The sequence below is a fragment of the Camelina sativa genome, chromosome 17 (genome assembly GCF_000633955.1).
Source record: "Camelina sativa cultivar DH55 chromosome 17, Cs, whole genome shotgun sequence".
Taxonomy (NCBI): Eukaryota; Viridiplantae; Streptophyta; class Magnoliopsida; order Brassicales; family Brassicaceae; genus Camelina; species Camelina sativa.
In genome coordinates, this window is record NC_025701.1 from 27904070 (window position 1) to 27916237 (window position 12168).

General features: G+C 39.6%; 1 protein-coding gene across 2 annotated transcripts; it reads right to left on the reverse strand.

Annotated features, from left to right (window-relative positions):
• On the reverse strand, positions 696 to 8033 carry LOC109124840 (DExH-box ATP-dependent RNA helicase DExH3). Of its 2 annotated transcripts, XM_019239630.1 has the most exons (20): positions 7486 to 8033; positions 7224 to 7378; positions 7039 to 7126; positions 6601 to 6831; positions 6409 to 6504; positions 6129 to 6317; positions 5821 to 5980; positions 5579 to 5709; positions 5295 to 5465; positions 4988 to 5204; positions 3755 to 3810; positions 3448 to 3642; positions 3145 to 3348; positions 2983 to 3052; positions 2750 to 2898; positions 2343 to 2648; positions 2189 to 2248; positions 1943 to 2095; positions 1739 to 1849; positions 696 to 1653 (listed from the first exon to the last, which is right to left on the reverse strand). In XM_019239630.1, the coding sequence occupies exons 1-20, from the start codon at positions 7861 to 7863 to the stop codon at positions 1177 to 1179; spliced, it is 3597 nt and encodes a 1198-aa protein (XP_019095175.1). In that variant the 5' UTR covers positions 7864 to 8033; the 3' UTR covers positions 696 to 1176. The 2 variants fall into 2 exon arrangements, with proteins under 2 accessions (XP_019095175.1, XP_010479291.1); XM_010480989.1 differs by lacking the exons at positions 2750 to 2898; positions 2983 to 3052; positions 3145 to 3348; positions 3448 to 3642; positions 3755 to 3810 and adding exons at positions 3924 to 4072; positions 4157 to 4226; positions 4319 to 4522; positions 4625 to 4819 and having other exon boundaries at positions 4932 to 5204.

The window sequence follows — 12168 nt, forward strand, 5'->3', positions numbered from 1 at the left end:
GTAAAGAAATGCTTTGTTGGTTAGGATCATACTCAAGTGATTTACAGTGACATCAAAATTATGTGGCTTTCCTGAACAAAAAACTACACAAGTCTGAAAATCTCTGTTCTGTAGTCTGATAAAAATTGCAAGAAAACCCCAAATACGTCAACAAAGTTTACTTCAGCAGTGTCAGTGAACTTCCCCATCTTCTGAAGGACTTCCATATTCTGCCATAGATGAAGTCACAAGCTCTTAACATGTTTTCACAAGTCAACAATCAAATACTAAACTAACCTGGTTTGTTAATTTTTAGTAGGACAAATGTAAAGCACGAAACATGGCGCGCGTCTTGCCTGACCCGTTATGCGCTTGAGCAACCAGATGCTTGTAAGGCGGCGTCATTATCATGGGAAAATTCATTGCTTTGATCTTGTTCAGCTTTTCGAATTTCATCTCAAAGTACACGCCTTTCATCAATTCAGGTGATAAGTTCAAATCTTCAAACCTACTTACCGACGTATATGGTGTTTTCATTCTACGAAAACAAGAAAAATCAAACCACCTTTGCATCCGAAAGACCTAGAGCTTGATTGCTCGGTTGATGTGCTTTTTTCTTAAAGAACAAAATTCAAGTGAGGTCGGTAAAACATAATTAGTGTATAATCTTTCTCTAACTCACATTAATCCATCGATTGATGAATACACACGATGAATAAATTAGACAATTTAGAAGCTACACATTCAAATATTGAAATATCTGGTCAAGTATCTTACATACTTTTAAGATTATATGTATATATGCGTATACAATGATAAAGAAGAAGAATCATAACCTACTTAAACTAAGACAAGAACAGAGAGACATAACAAGACTAGTTCCACGAGCCACTCTTATTTGGCTCTTACTACTCAGTACTCAGCAAGAACCTACAGAGCTATTTTTAGAGAGCAGTGAAGTTACTTCCTGGTTGGGTTCTTGATTTTCCAATCAAACCAAGACCTCAGAATAAAATCATCTGCATATCTGAAAACTTTAACCAAAATCCACCAAGCCCTCTCAACTCAGTATTTTGTCTACAGAATCTCCTAGTCACGACCCTTTCTGTCATTTAAACCTGAGAGATCATGAGGTTGGTAAGAATCCATACCATCGCAGGTTCAATTTTTTTCTCTTTGGTTCTCTCCTATGAGCCCTTAACCCCATTTAGCTGATGATGCCCTTGCGGGTTTTTTACTTTTGTTCTTCTTTAACAGCATTGACATGTGGTTAAGATCATTCAGACTCGACTTGGACTCGCCTTGTAACCACAACAAAGCTTCATGAGCTGCATCCTTCTCCGCATTTTTCTTACTACCACATGGCTTTCCCATGAAATCCAATCCATTGAAGGTAACCATAGCGCGGAACTGGTTGTTCTTAAGCTGTCTTGTCTTGTACACAGGTGTTCCGTGTCCTGCTCGGGCAAGCAATGTCTGAAGTTGGTTCTTGTTGTTTTCACCACCGCTGTTCTGCAGCTGAGTCCCTACTTCTTTTAACTTCTTTGTCGGTGTAGGGCTTAGAGCTTTCCGGCCATAGACGAATCTTCCCTCACATTGGTCCTCCGACACAAGTAATCTAATGGCAGTCATAAGTTTGTCGTATGGTTGAATATCAAGTTTTGGATTCACAAGCTGTAGAAAGACGTGAAACAAAACTTTGTCAACGAGGGTAAAGACAACAAAAGATGTATCCTCAAGACTAGGGTTGGAACTTTACCTTATTCTGAATAAGTTCGTCGAGCTCTCTTTTTAACGATAGGTATGTATATGCTAAAGTAGGTTTCATGAAAAACTCTAGATATCCTCCAAGCATTTTGAGATGACCATCCTTTTGGGGAACACAGAGATGAGATGATGTAAATCAGATGTGAAAATAAGAACAACAAGGAATTTGACAAAATAGGATAGGATTATAGCTTACAAATCCACCGGAAGATATTTTATCTCCAAACAAAAGAAGCACAGAGTCAGATACAGCAGTAGAGTCTCGCAGGAACACAGAATTGACTTTCACTTTGTCGTTGAAGACTAGCCAAGGGAAGGGAATCATTGGTACATTGCCATTCACAGAACTCTGAAAAATATAAAAAGGAGATGTTGGTAAGAAGCTAAAGATCTCGATTCTGAGGGGAATTTGAAGACTGGTAAGCTAAAAACATGGACTCACTGAGTATAGAAGCACTTGTCCATCTTCCATTGTCTTGAGCGTGATTGACTTTTCCTTATTCTGTGGAGGAGAATAGTTATATTGTAGGGTAAAATTACAAAATTTAGGAAAGAGAAAGAGGTGAAAACTATATGCAAAGGCGACGATGACTCACAACAACAGAACAAATTCCAGGGAACAGGCCAGCACAAATGATTGAGCGGACAAGATGATCATCATGACTCAGCTTACTGCAACCTTCTATGTTATCAATCAGAGAAGCCTCCTTGAGGAGATTGAAAAATTGTTTCCGCATAGAGTCCATGGCCTTAAGAGTTTGAGAAGAGAGAAAGTTCTTCCAGCAGTACTCGTACCCAGACTGTGTTCTTTCAGCAGCTTTCCAACCATTGTATGCTCGAACTAGTGTCAAATGATCACTGTAATCACGGCCAGAGAACTTGGACCTTGCTGTTTCTGCCAGCTGCGATAAAAGAAAACAGGTCAATAATTAGAGGAACTTCTTGGTTTCTGCTGGCCTCCAGTCAATTTAATGAATCACATGAATATTAAATATAAACTTACATCTTTTTTGTCAAATGGCATAAGGAATGGGTCTCTGACACTTAGACCAGCGACAACGGTCATTACTGGATCTAGACAGTTGAAGATAGCCCCTAAAATAAGCATTTTTCCGAGTTTAGGCTCCACCGGAAGCACAGACAGATTTTTCCCTGCATAGAGAATATAATGAGTTCCTGCCAGAATTTGAGAAACCAGATATGTAAGTAACAGAAAAAAGTCCCGTAGAAACACACCTAAAGCTGTTAAATTTTCATCGTCATCAAGAGCCCCAATGATCTTTAGATACTCAACAGCATTTTGGACCTGAAAATCAACATAACGATCAACAATAGATGTTAAACCCCAAAGGAAAACCCAACGAGGAGAGAACAAATAAAACTTTAGTAGAAAAATACAGATAATGCTTCAGGAGGTTGCAACGCCCTGGACAGGAACTCTGAAATGCTTCCAAGTCTTAAGCTTTTAATTTGTAGACATAAAGACTGCAAAGGTGTCCTAAGGAGTTCCGGCTGCTGGTAGTCAGCAAAAGCATCATAGACGCATCTAGGATAGAGGTGATAACATTCTCCAGGCATAACACGACCAGCTCTTCCTCTTCTCTGTAATAGAGGACACGAAATGTCACAGTTATTTACCGCTACATGTGAAAGTGAATCACAAAAACATTTAAGCAGCAATCATCAACTTCTGTCTCTTACTTGGCGAGCAGCAGCCTTCGAAATCCAAGATGAAAGCAGACAAGGGGTATTGTTAAGGGCATCATAAGACGTCTCTTTTGCTTTACCACAATCAATGACATATACGACATCATTGATGGTGATACTTGTCTCAGCCATATTGGTGGCCAGCACTATTTTCCTAATTCCTTCTGGAGGTCTATCAAAAATCAGCCTCTGTAGGAAAGAAAAGGAAAACATCATCAAAGAAATGATAGCAAGAGCAGAATAAAATTATCACATGTTGTACTTGTGTGCATTGATAGGAAACAATGGATACTAGAATTACCTGCTCAGAGCTGGCCATGGATCCATGACAGGCAAGCAACAAAACTTTGTTCGTATCTCCTAGAAGAGAATGAGCTTCGAGCTGATTCTTTAAGGAGTTTANAACTTCTTGGTTTCTGCTGGCCTCCAGTCAATTTAATGAATCACATGAATATTAAATATAAACTTACATCTTTTTTGTCAAATGGCATAAGGAATGGGTCTCTGACACTTAGACCAGCGACAACGGTCATTACTGGATCTAGACAGTTGAAGATAGCCCCTAAAATAAGCATTTTTCCGAGTTTAGGCTCCACCGGAAGCACAGACAGATTTTTCCCTGCATAGAGAATATAATGAGTTCCTGCCAGAATTTGAGAAACCAGATATGTAAGTAACAGAAAAAAGTCCCGTAGAAACACACCTAAAGCTGTTAAATTTTCATCGTCATCAAGAGCCCCAATGATCTTTAGATACTCAACAGCATTTTGGACCTGAAAATCAACATAACGATCAACAATAGATGTTAAACCCCAAAGGAAAACCCAACGAGGAGAGAACAAATAAAACTTTAGTAGAAAAATACAGATAATGCTTCAGGAGGTTGCAACGCCCTGGACAGGAACTCTGAAATGCTTCCAAGTCTTAAGCTTTTAATTTGTAGACATAAAGACTGCAAAGGTGTCCTAAGGAGTTCCGGCTGCTGGTAGTCAGCAAAAGCATCATAGACACATCTAGGATAGAGGTGATAACATTCTCCAGGCATAACACGACCAGCTCTACCTCTTCTCTGTAATAGAGGACACGAAATGTCACAGTTATTTACCGCTACATGTGAAAGTGAATCACAAAAACATTTAAGCAGCAACAATCATCAACTTCTGTCTCTTACTTGGCGAGCAGCAGCCTTCGAAATCCAAGATGGAAGCAGACAAGGGGTATTGTTAAGGGCATCATAAGACGTCTCTTTTGCTTTACCACAATCAATGACATATACGACATCATTGATGGTGATACTTGTCTCAGCCATATTGGTGGCCAGCACTATTTTCCTAATTCCTTCTGGAGGTCTATCAAAAATCAGCCTCTGTAGGAAAGAAAAGGAAAACATCATCAAAGAAATGATAGCAAGAGCAGAATAAAATTATCACATGTTGTACTTGTGTGCATTGATAGGAAACAATGGATACTAGAATTACCTGCTCAGAGCTGGCCATGGATCCATGACAGGCAAGCAACAAAACTTTGTTCGTATCTCCTAGAAGAGAATGAGCTTCGAGCTGATTCTTTAAGGAGTTTATATCATCCCAACCGGTCATGAATACCAAAACAGCACCAGGTCTCTCTCCTTTAACGATGTGACAAAGCACATTCTCAATGAGGTTAAAGCCTATTGAATCAGGACTCCAGCATGACAAAGAATCTCTAGTACGAAAGTTGTATCCTTTGAAGTCTGCAGCTTCAAGAGCATCCTGCTCACAAATTTGGAAGAATCATACTTTTCAGCAAATAACCTGAGAAATTACAAACTCTGTGGTGTAATTTAACAAAAAAATTCGTACCTCAACAGCAGAAGATATCGGGGATTTTCTTTTTTTGAATTGAGCTTGTTTCTGCATCTTCCATGTCTTTTCCTCACCATAATCGTCAATTTGATTATATGCTGTCAGCCTGTACCCAGTCTTCTCAAGGAAATCCTCCAAGAAATGGGCTCGGACAGGGTATGTAAAACCCTGTATGGAAATTTTCACTTTAGTTCAAATACTATTCTATAACATAAGATACATTTCACCAGGTATGGATAAAAGAATAATGTTTACCAAAAGAAACAAGTGCATAAACTTACTGGGATATGCATGGCTGGTGCACCACCAAAATAAGAAGAAAAGAGCTCGGCGTTCAAAGTAGCACTCATCAAGATTAGCTTTAGGTCAGGTCGACGAGGTAAGAGATCTTTCAGCACGATAAGCAGAAAATCTGACCAAAAAAAAAAAGAAAGTGAGAAAGAGTGGAGTTGATATGGTACTGGCAGTATACAGACGGATCGCCTTTGGTAAAATAACATATTAGTATAATACCAAATTTTACCTTCATTCATCCCACGTTCATGAATCTCATCAACTACAACATGAGTCACACCCTTCAGACTACGATCCACAAGTAACCTTCTAAGTAAAACACCAGTTGTACAAAAAAGAAGACGTGTATCTCTCCCTCTCATTCCTTCAAGCCGCACTTTGTAGCCAACCTTCCAAGACGAAAGAGTGCAAATCAACCTCAAAAATAGTATTATCACAATATATTTCATCTTAGGTTATAGTGTGAAATCAGATTGTTCATTCCAACAAATCATATATAAGTACATTAACCGCACAAGAAAAGAGTGTATAACTTACAGATTCTCCTATTTGTTCTCCACGTTCTGCAGCAACTCGTTCAGAAACAGAGATAGCAGATATTCTTCTAGGCTGGGTACATATGATGCTGCATGAAGCTCCACGGGCAGCCTCGATCTCAGATTCTAATATGTACTGGGGAAGTTGAGTTGTTTTACCACATCCAGTTTCTCCAGAAACCACTACGACCTGCAAGATGTACATGATACGCAGGATGCCAAACAGTTAGAGAGATTAGTTAATATATTTACATGAAATAAATGAAAGCTTTGCAGTTCACCTGGTTTGCTGCAATAGCTTTCATTAGTGCATCTTTCTCTTTGTAAGCAGGAAGGGTTTTGCGAAAGTCTACCATTTTCTGGCCTTCTGGAGAATCCTGTCAAAAGACACAGAGATACATTAAACAAGATATGAAAAAGGCATCTGATTCATAGCATATATGAAAAAAGGCTACAGCTTCTGAGAAACCAACCACCCATTGCTGTTGCTTGCTCCTCAGTTGTAAGCTTCTCGGACGGAGTATTCTTTCCCTTGCAAGACTATTTTGCATCACTGTCTCTGGGTTCTCATATTTTCCATAATCGGATGACAAACTATCATTACTATTTGGCCTAGGCATCTCTGGAATCAATGTTTTTTTCTGATCGAGGAAAGCATGCAGATGGGCATCTACTTCGCTTTGTAGACCAAAAGGCAAGACCACCTTTTATATCCAAGACGCCATGAAAATGAACAAAGCATAAAACATGTAAGAAACTTAACTAGTTAAGAAACTGCAATACAAATATCCTAACAGAAATCAGCCAGCTTTGAATATCTCTAATAAGCAAGCTCCCTATCCCAGTAAACAAAAGGTAGACACAGAAGCATATAAAGAACGACAACAAGTTTCAAGAATCAGTTAACATACCTCTCTTTGTGGACGTTTATCATCAAGGTCAGGTCTATAATTTGGCAAAGGAGATTTGCTAATGACAACAATCTTCGAATACTGACGGCTGCAAAAAAAAACAGAACATATCTCTATAAACTTGCAAAGAGTATAACTTAAACCTCAACCTCAAGGACATATTTGGTAACATAACGAAACTCTACCTGTGTAATCCCATTCTAGTTGCCATAGCTGAGATATGGTCAAAATCACGCCGATCTTTTCTCTCCCTTGACACAACTTCTTGGTCTTCTTTGTTCCGGAGAAGCATAGTTAGTTTAAATCTCCATTGATCAATGTTATCAAGAGTCGAACCCGCCTATAACAACAACACAAGAAAACAAAACAAAGCCTTCAAATTCACCAAACTTGACAAGTGTTGAAGATACCACCAAAACAACCTTTAACAGACTCTATCCAACTTACCATTTGCTGAGACTGAGAAGACCCAACATCTCTGTCCGACTCATCGCTTGATTCATAGTCATTGTAAGCAATACGTCCATAGCTAGAGTTTTGCCTCTGGAAGTACGGTAAATTAGCTGCTCTCCACTCTACTCCAAGAGTCGAAGAAGAAGCATCACCACGACCTGCTTTCACAGACAAGACCCTCGACCTCTGAGAATGCGTAACCAACCCACCTGACCTCCGACAGTGAAGAGACCTAACCACAGATGAAGGTCTTAACAACAATTTAGGGGTCCGGTGAAGCTGGACGGAGTTGTGTTGAATAAACATGGAGGCAGCACCGACGACGGCGTTAGGTTTGATATGTCCTCGGAAAATTGCAGAGTAGTAAGGCATTTTTTTCCGATATCAGAACATCTGAAAAATTGCTAAAAGAGTTGTCTTTTTCACGACCAAACAACACCCGTCTCTGTTCTTGGGTGAAGTTTAAAACAGAGACAATGGTGTTTGAGTTTTTGATGAAAAGGTGAGGTTTTTGTGAGGCTGCGTAGGTGCCACAACCCTTTCAAATGACGGCCACGACGGGGAAGAAGACGACTCTGAGATTTATTTATTGGGCTTTTTTGTTTTGGGCTGAAGTAGTATTTAGGCCAACCCGATTATACCAAGACTAGTCTTTATTCTTATTCTTATTCTTCGTGTGTTTATATGATGGTTGGTTGGAATCTCTTGCTTCCCCATATGATTGCAAATTTTTGGAGAACAACCTTAGAATTTGGTTTAGTATACAATTTCCTTAATTTCATGTCTACTAGTATGTAATTTCCTTAGTATACACCTCAGTTTAGTATGTAATTTTCGGTTGTTCCTCTTAATCAAGACAAGAGAAGTTAAGGATGACCTAAGGTGTTAACACTGTCATACGCCATGGGTCAGCCTTGTTCCTTTATGAAAGTTGATATATCATGGTTTTTGTGGTTTTTAACCATGATATAAATAATCTTTTAGTGTCTTTTCATTTGTTTCTAGATTGTTTTTGAGTCTTTACAGGTTTTTAGCATGGAAGGAGCAAAATGGAGCAATTTGGATGTTTTGGAGCATAAATCTTGAAGAATCAATTTGGTCTCGGATGAAAGCAGGAGCATCGACCGACACCAAGATAGGAGGCATCGATCGACACTCATCTCTGCCGACTCAAGACCCAAGTTTTGGAAAATTTACAAATCTGCCCCAAAGTTTTCCATATTTGCAACATAAGTCCCTGACGTGTTTTAGGACATATATATATAGTTTTTAGGTTTTCCAAACCCTTAAGTTTTATTCTAGCAAGTTTTATTTTTCTGCAACCCTGAGAGATTTTTGAGAGCTATTGGAGAGAGAGATCTGAACTGCTTTGAGAGAAGAATTCTTAAACTCCTTTCTTACTCTTTTAATCTCTATTGCTTATTATTCAGAATCATGTCTTGTTCTTCATTGATTATGTCTGAGTAGTTTGCTTGTTAGGTTTAGGGTTTTTCACAGGGATTTTATGAATTATTAGATCTGATTATTTAGGATTCATTATCTATCTAGATCTTCATCTTAGGTTGTTCTTCATATTAATCCTTGATTGGCCATCTAGAATTAATACTTTAGGAAAATAAATTGATATGAGAATATAATTGATTTTCCTGATAAAACCTTTTGATGAGCAAAATTATTTCTTGCAAAGAGATTTGATTTAATAATTTTGTGAACAATCTAAACCTGATTTTATTGCTGATTTATTACCTAGAATTTTACAAAGAGATTTGGATTTTCTGGTTTTAAATTTAGATATTATTTGCAGTGAGAACTGATTTAATTTACAAAAGTGTTTAGAGTTCTAGATCTGTTCTTAATTGTTTGAATCCTAATTTATTGATTGATTTAATATTTCATAATTTCCTGAGAAATTCCCTAGGCCTAGCTTTTTGATCTCTTGAATTTACTACAGTCTTTAATATTAATATTTTGCATTGCTTTTGTTTTAATTTAATTTAATCTGTTTAGCATAATTGAAAAACTCTATAATTTATTGTGTAGTCTTGAGTCCTTGTGGAATTCGACCCCTAAGTACTGCATTGATCTCTTAATTTGAGAGAGTAGCTCTAGGGTAAATTTGAGCATATCAAATTTTGGCGCCGTTGCCGGGGACTCTTTGATCTACCATTAGATTTGAGTTTTTGATTTTGTCTAGATTTTTTCTTTTTATTTTCAAACTAACACGCTTTTGTTTTCTTCTCTCTTGTGTGTTTCAGGTGTATGCCTAATAAGCCTAACACAAGGAGCAACAAGACTGGTCCAATTCTGAAGCTTTCAAACCAAGAGTTGGGAAAACTTGAGCGTGAGAACCGAAAAGCAGCCAAATCTCTGAAGATGGTTAACCCAATCATTCTGATGCGAGATGAGGATGGTGCTTTGAGGGATCAAGAGGGCCACTTGCGCAATGAGCAGGGCCAAAAGATTGATGTTGAGGGCAATGTGATTGCTGAAATTGATGTTGTCGACGAACCAGCTGATGGTGTCGACGGTGTCGATCGATGCCACAATCGATCGACACCCACCTGCAGACGTGCGTGGAGCTGCCAACCACGTATAGAACCCAGTTCGACGACAGGAGAACAACCGGGACTTGATCAGGACCATTGCTGACTACAATAGGGCTGATCTGGTGTATGAGAACCGGTCTGCTATTGTTCCTCCCCCTTTTCAGAGGAATGATTTTGAGTTGAAGCCTGCGTACTTTCAACTAGTTGGGCAGAGACCTTTCTCTGCTTTACCCAATGAGAAGCCTCTGAACCATATTGAGCATTTTGAGGATCTGGTGACTAGCATCAAGGCTAATGGGGTGACTGAGGACTACATCTTCTGCAAACTCTTCCCTTACTCACTTGCAGGAGAGGCATCTCAGTGGTTGAAACAGCTGCCTGCTGGATCATTGACAAGCTGGCGTGATGTCAAGGTGGCCTTCCTCAACCACTTCTATGATGATGCAATGTCAGATGAGTTGAGAATCAAGCTGTCTTCCTTCAAGCAGAGACCAGATGAAGCTTTCAAAGCAGCTTGGGTGAGATTCAAGGCTTACCAAAGGGACTGTCCACACCATGGTTTCTCAAGGGTTCAATTGCTAAGTATCTTCTTCAGAGGGTGTGACTGGGAGTATCAGTTGGCTTTAGATGCTGCAAGTCATGGGAATTTCAAGACAAGAATGCCAGAAGATGCTGAATTGTTGATTGAGAACTTAGCTGCTAGCAATAGTACTAAGAGAGCAGATGCTGAAAGGAAGAGATTGCATGGAGGATTTGATGCAAACCAGCTAGCTTCTGTTAATGCTAAGCTTGATTCAGTTCATAATCTCCTGGTTGGTAAGAAATCAGTTCACTTTGCTGCTGAAGTTGAATCATTTGAGCCACAACCTGAGACTGGGAATGAAGAAGCAGATGTCAACTTTGTATATGGCAATCAAGGTCAGAGATTTGGCAATCAGCAAGGCCACAGGCCTTACAGTGGGAACTCTTCAGGCTACATTCCCAAACCGGACTACCAGAAGCAGCAACAAGGGAGCAACTTCACAAGGACTTATGGGAACTCATCCTATCAGTCTCCGCCTCCACAGACTTCTTCTGAGAGTAGAATGGAAGCCATGCTCGAGCAGATTCTTCAGGGACAAGAGAATCTGACAGTGACATTCAATGGAAAGATTGACAATGTCTACACTGAGCTGAATGGGAAGATAGAAGCATTAAATGTTCATGTTAAGAAGCTGGAAGTTCAAGTTGCACAGACTGCTGGGTCTGTAAAAAGGCAAGAGAATTATCTTCCAGCAAGAACTGAGTCAAACCCCAGACATGCTTGCAATGCCATATCAGTGAGAGATGAAGATGCTGGTGAAATTGTTTCTGCAGAAAAAGGAGAGAAATCGCAAAATTCTTCGGCTTCAGATGATGGCATCGATCGACACCACCTGGGTGTCGATCGACACCCTTCTCAGACAGAATCGGAAAACACAAAATCTCAGGTTCCAGCTGCTGAAAGGGTCTACAAGCCTAAGATTCCTTTTCCCAAGCCAAGAAAGTCTAAGCAGGAGATGGAGGAAGCTAGATGCAAGGCAATGATGGACAAGGTGATGATTGAGATGCCATTGATTGATGCAGTGAAGCTTTCACCACCACTAAAACGCTATGTAAAGAGAATGGTATCCAATGGTTTGAGCCCTGAAGAAGGAGCACTGCTTACTAAGGATGTCAGTGCAATTCTGTTAAACCAGCCTTCACAGAGGAAGAAGGAGAAGAAGCAGGAGGTGGTTGTCTCTAAGGAAGTGAGTGCAATCATTCAATGTAGGACTGCTAAGAAATTACCAGATCCTGGAAGCTTTGTTCTTGATTGCTCTATCTCAGCAGGAAGGTTTTCTCACTCACTTTGTGACCTTGGCTCTAGCATCAACTTGATGCCACATTCTGTTGCTGTGAGACTTGGGATGACAAAATTCAAGCCAACTCAGATTTCTCTTATCTTGGCTGATCGCTCCCGAAGAACTCCTGAAGGTGTTTTAGAGGATATTCCAGTTAAGGTTGGCAACTTAATGATTCCCACTGACTTTGTGGTGCTGAAGTATGATCAAGAGCCTAAAGATCCTCTCATCTTAGGAAGATCTTTCTTGGCTACAGCTGGTGCCATCAT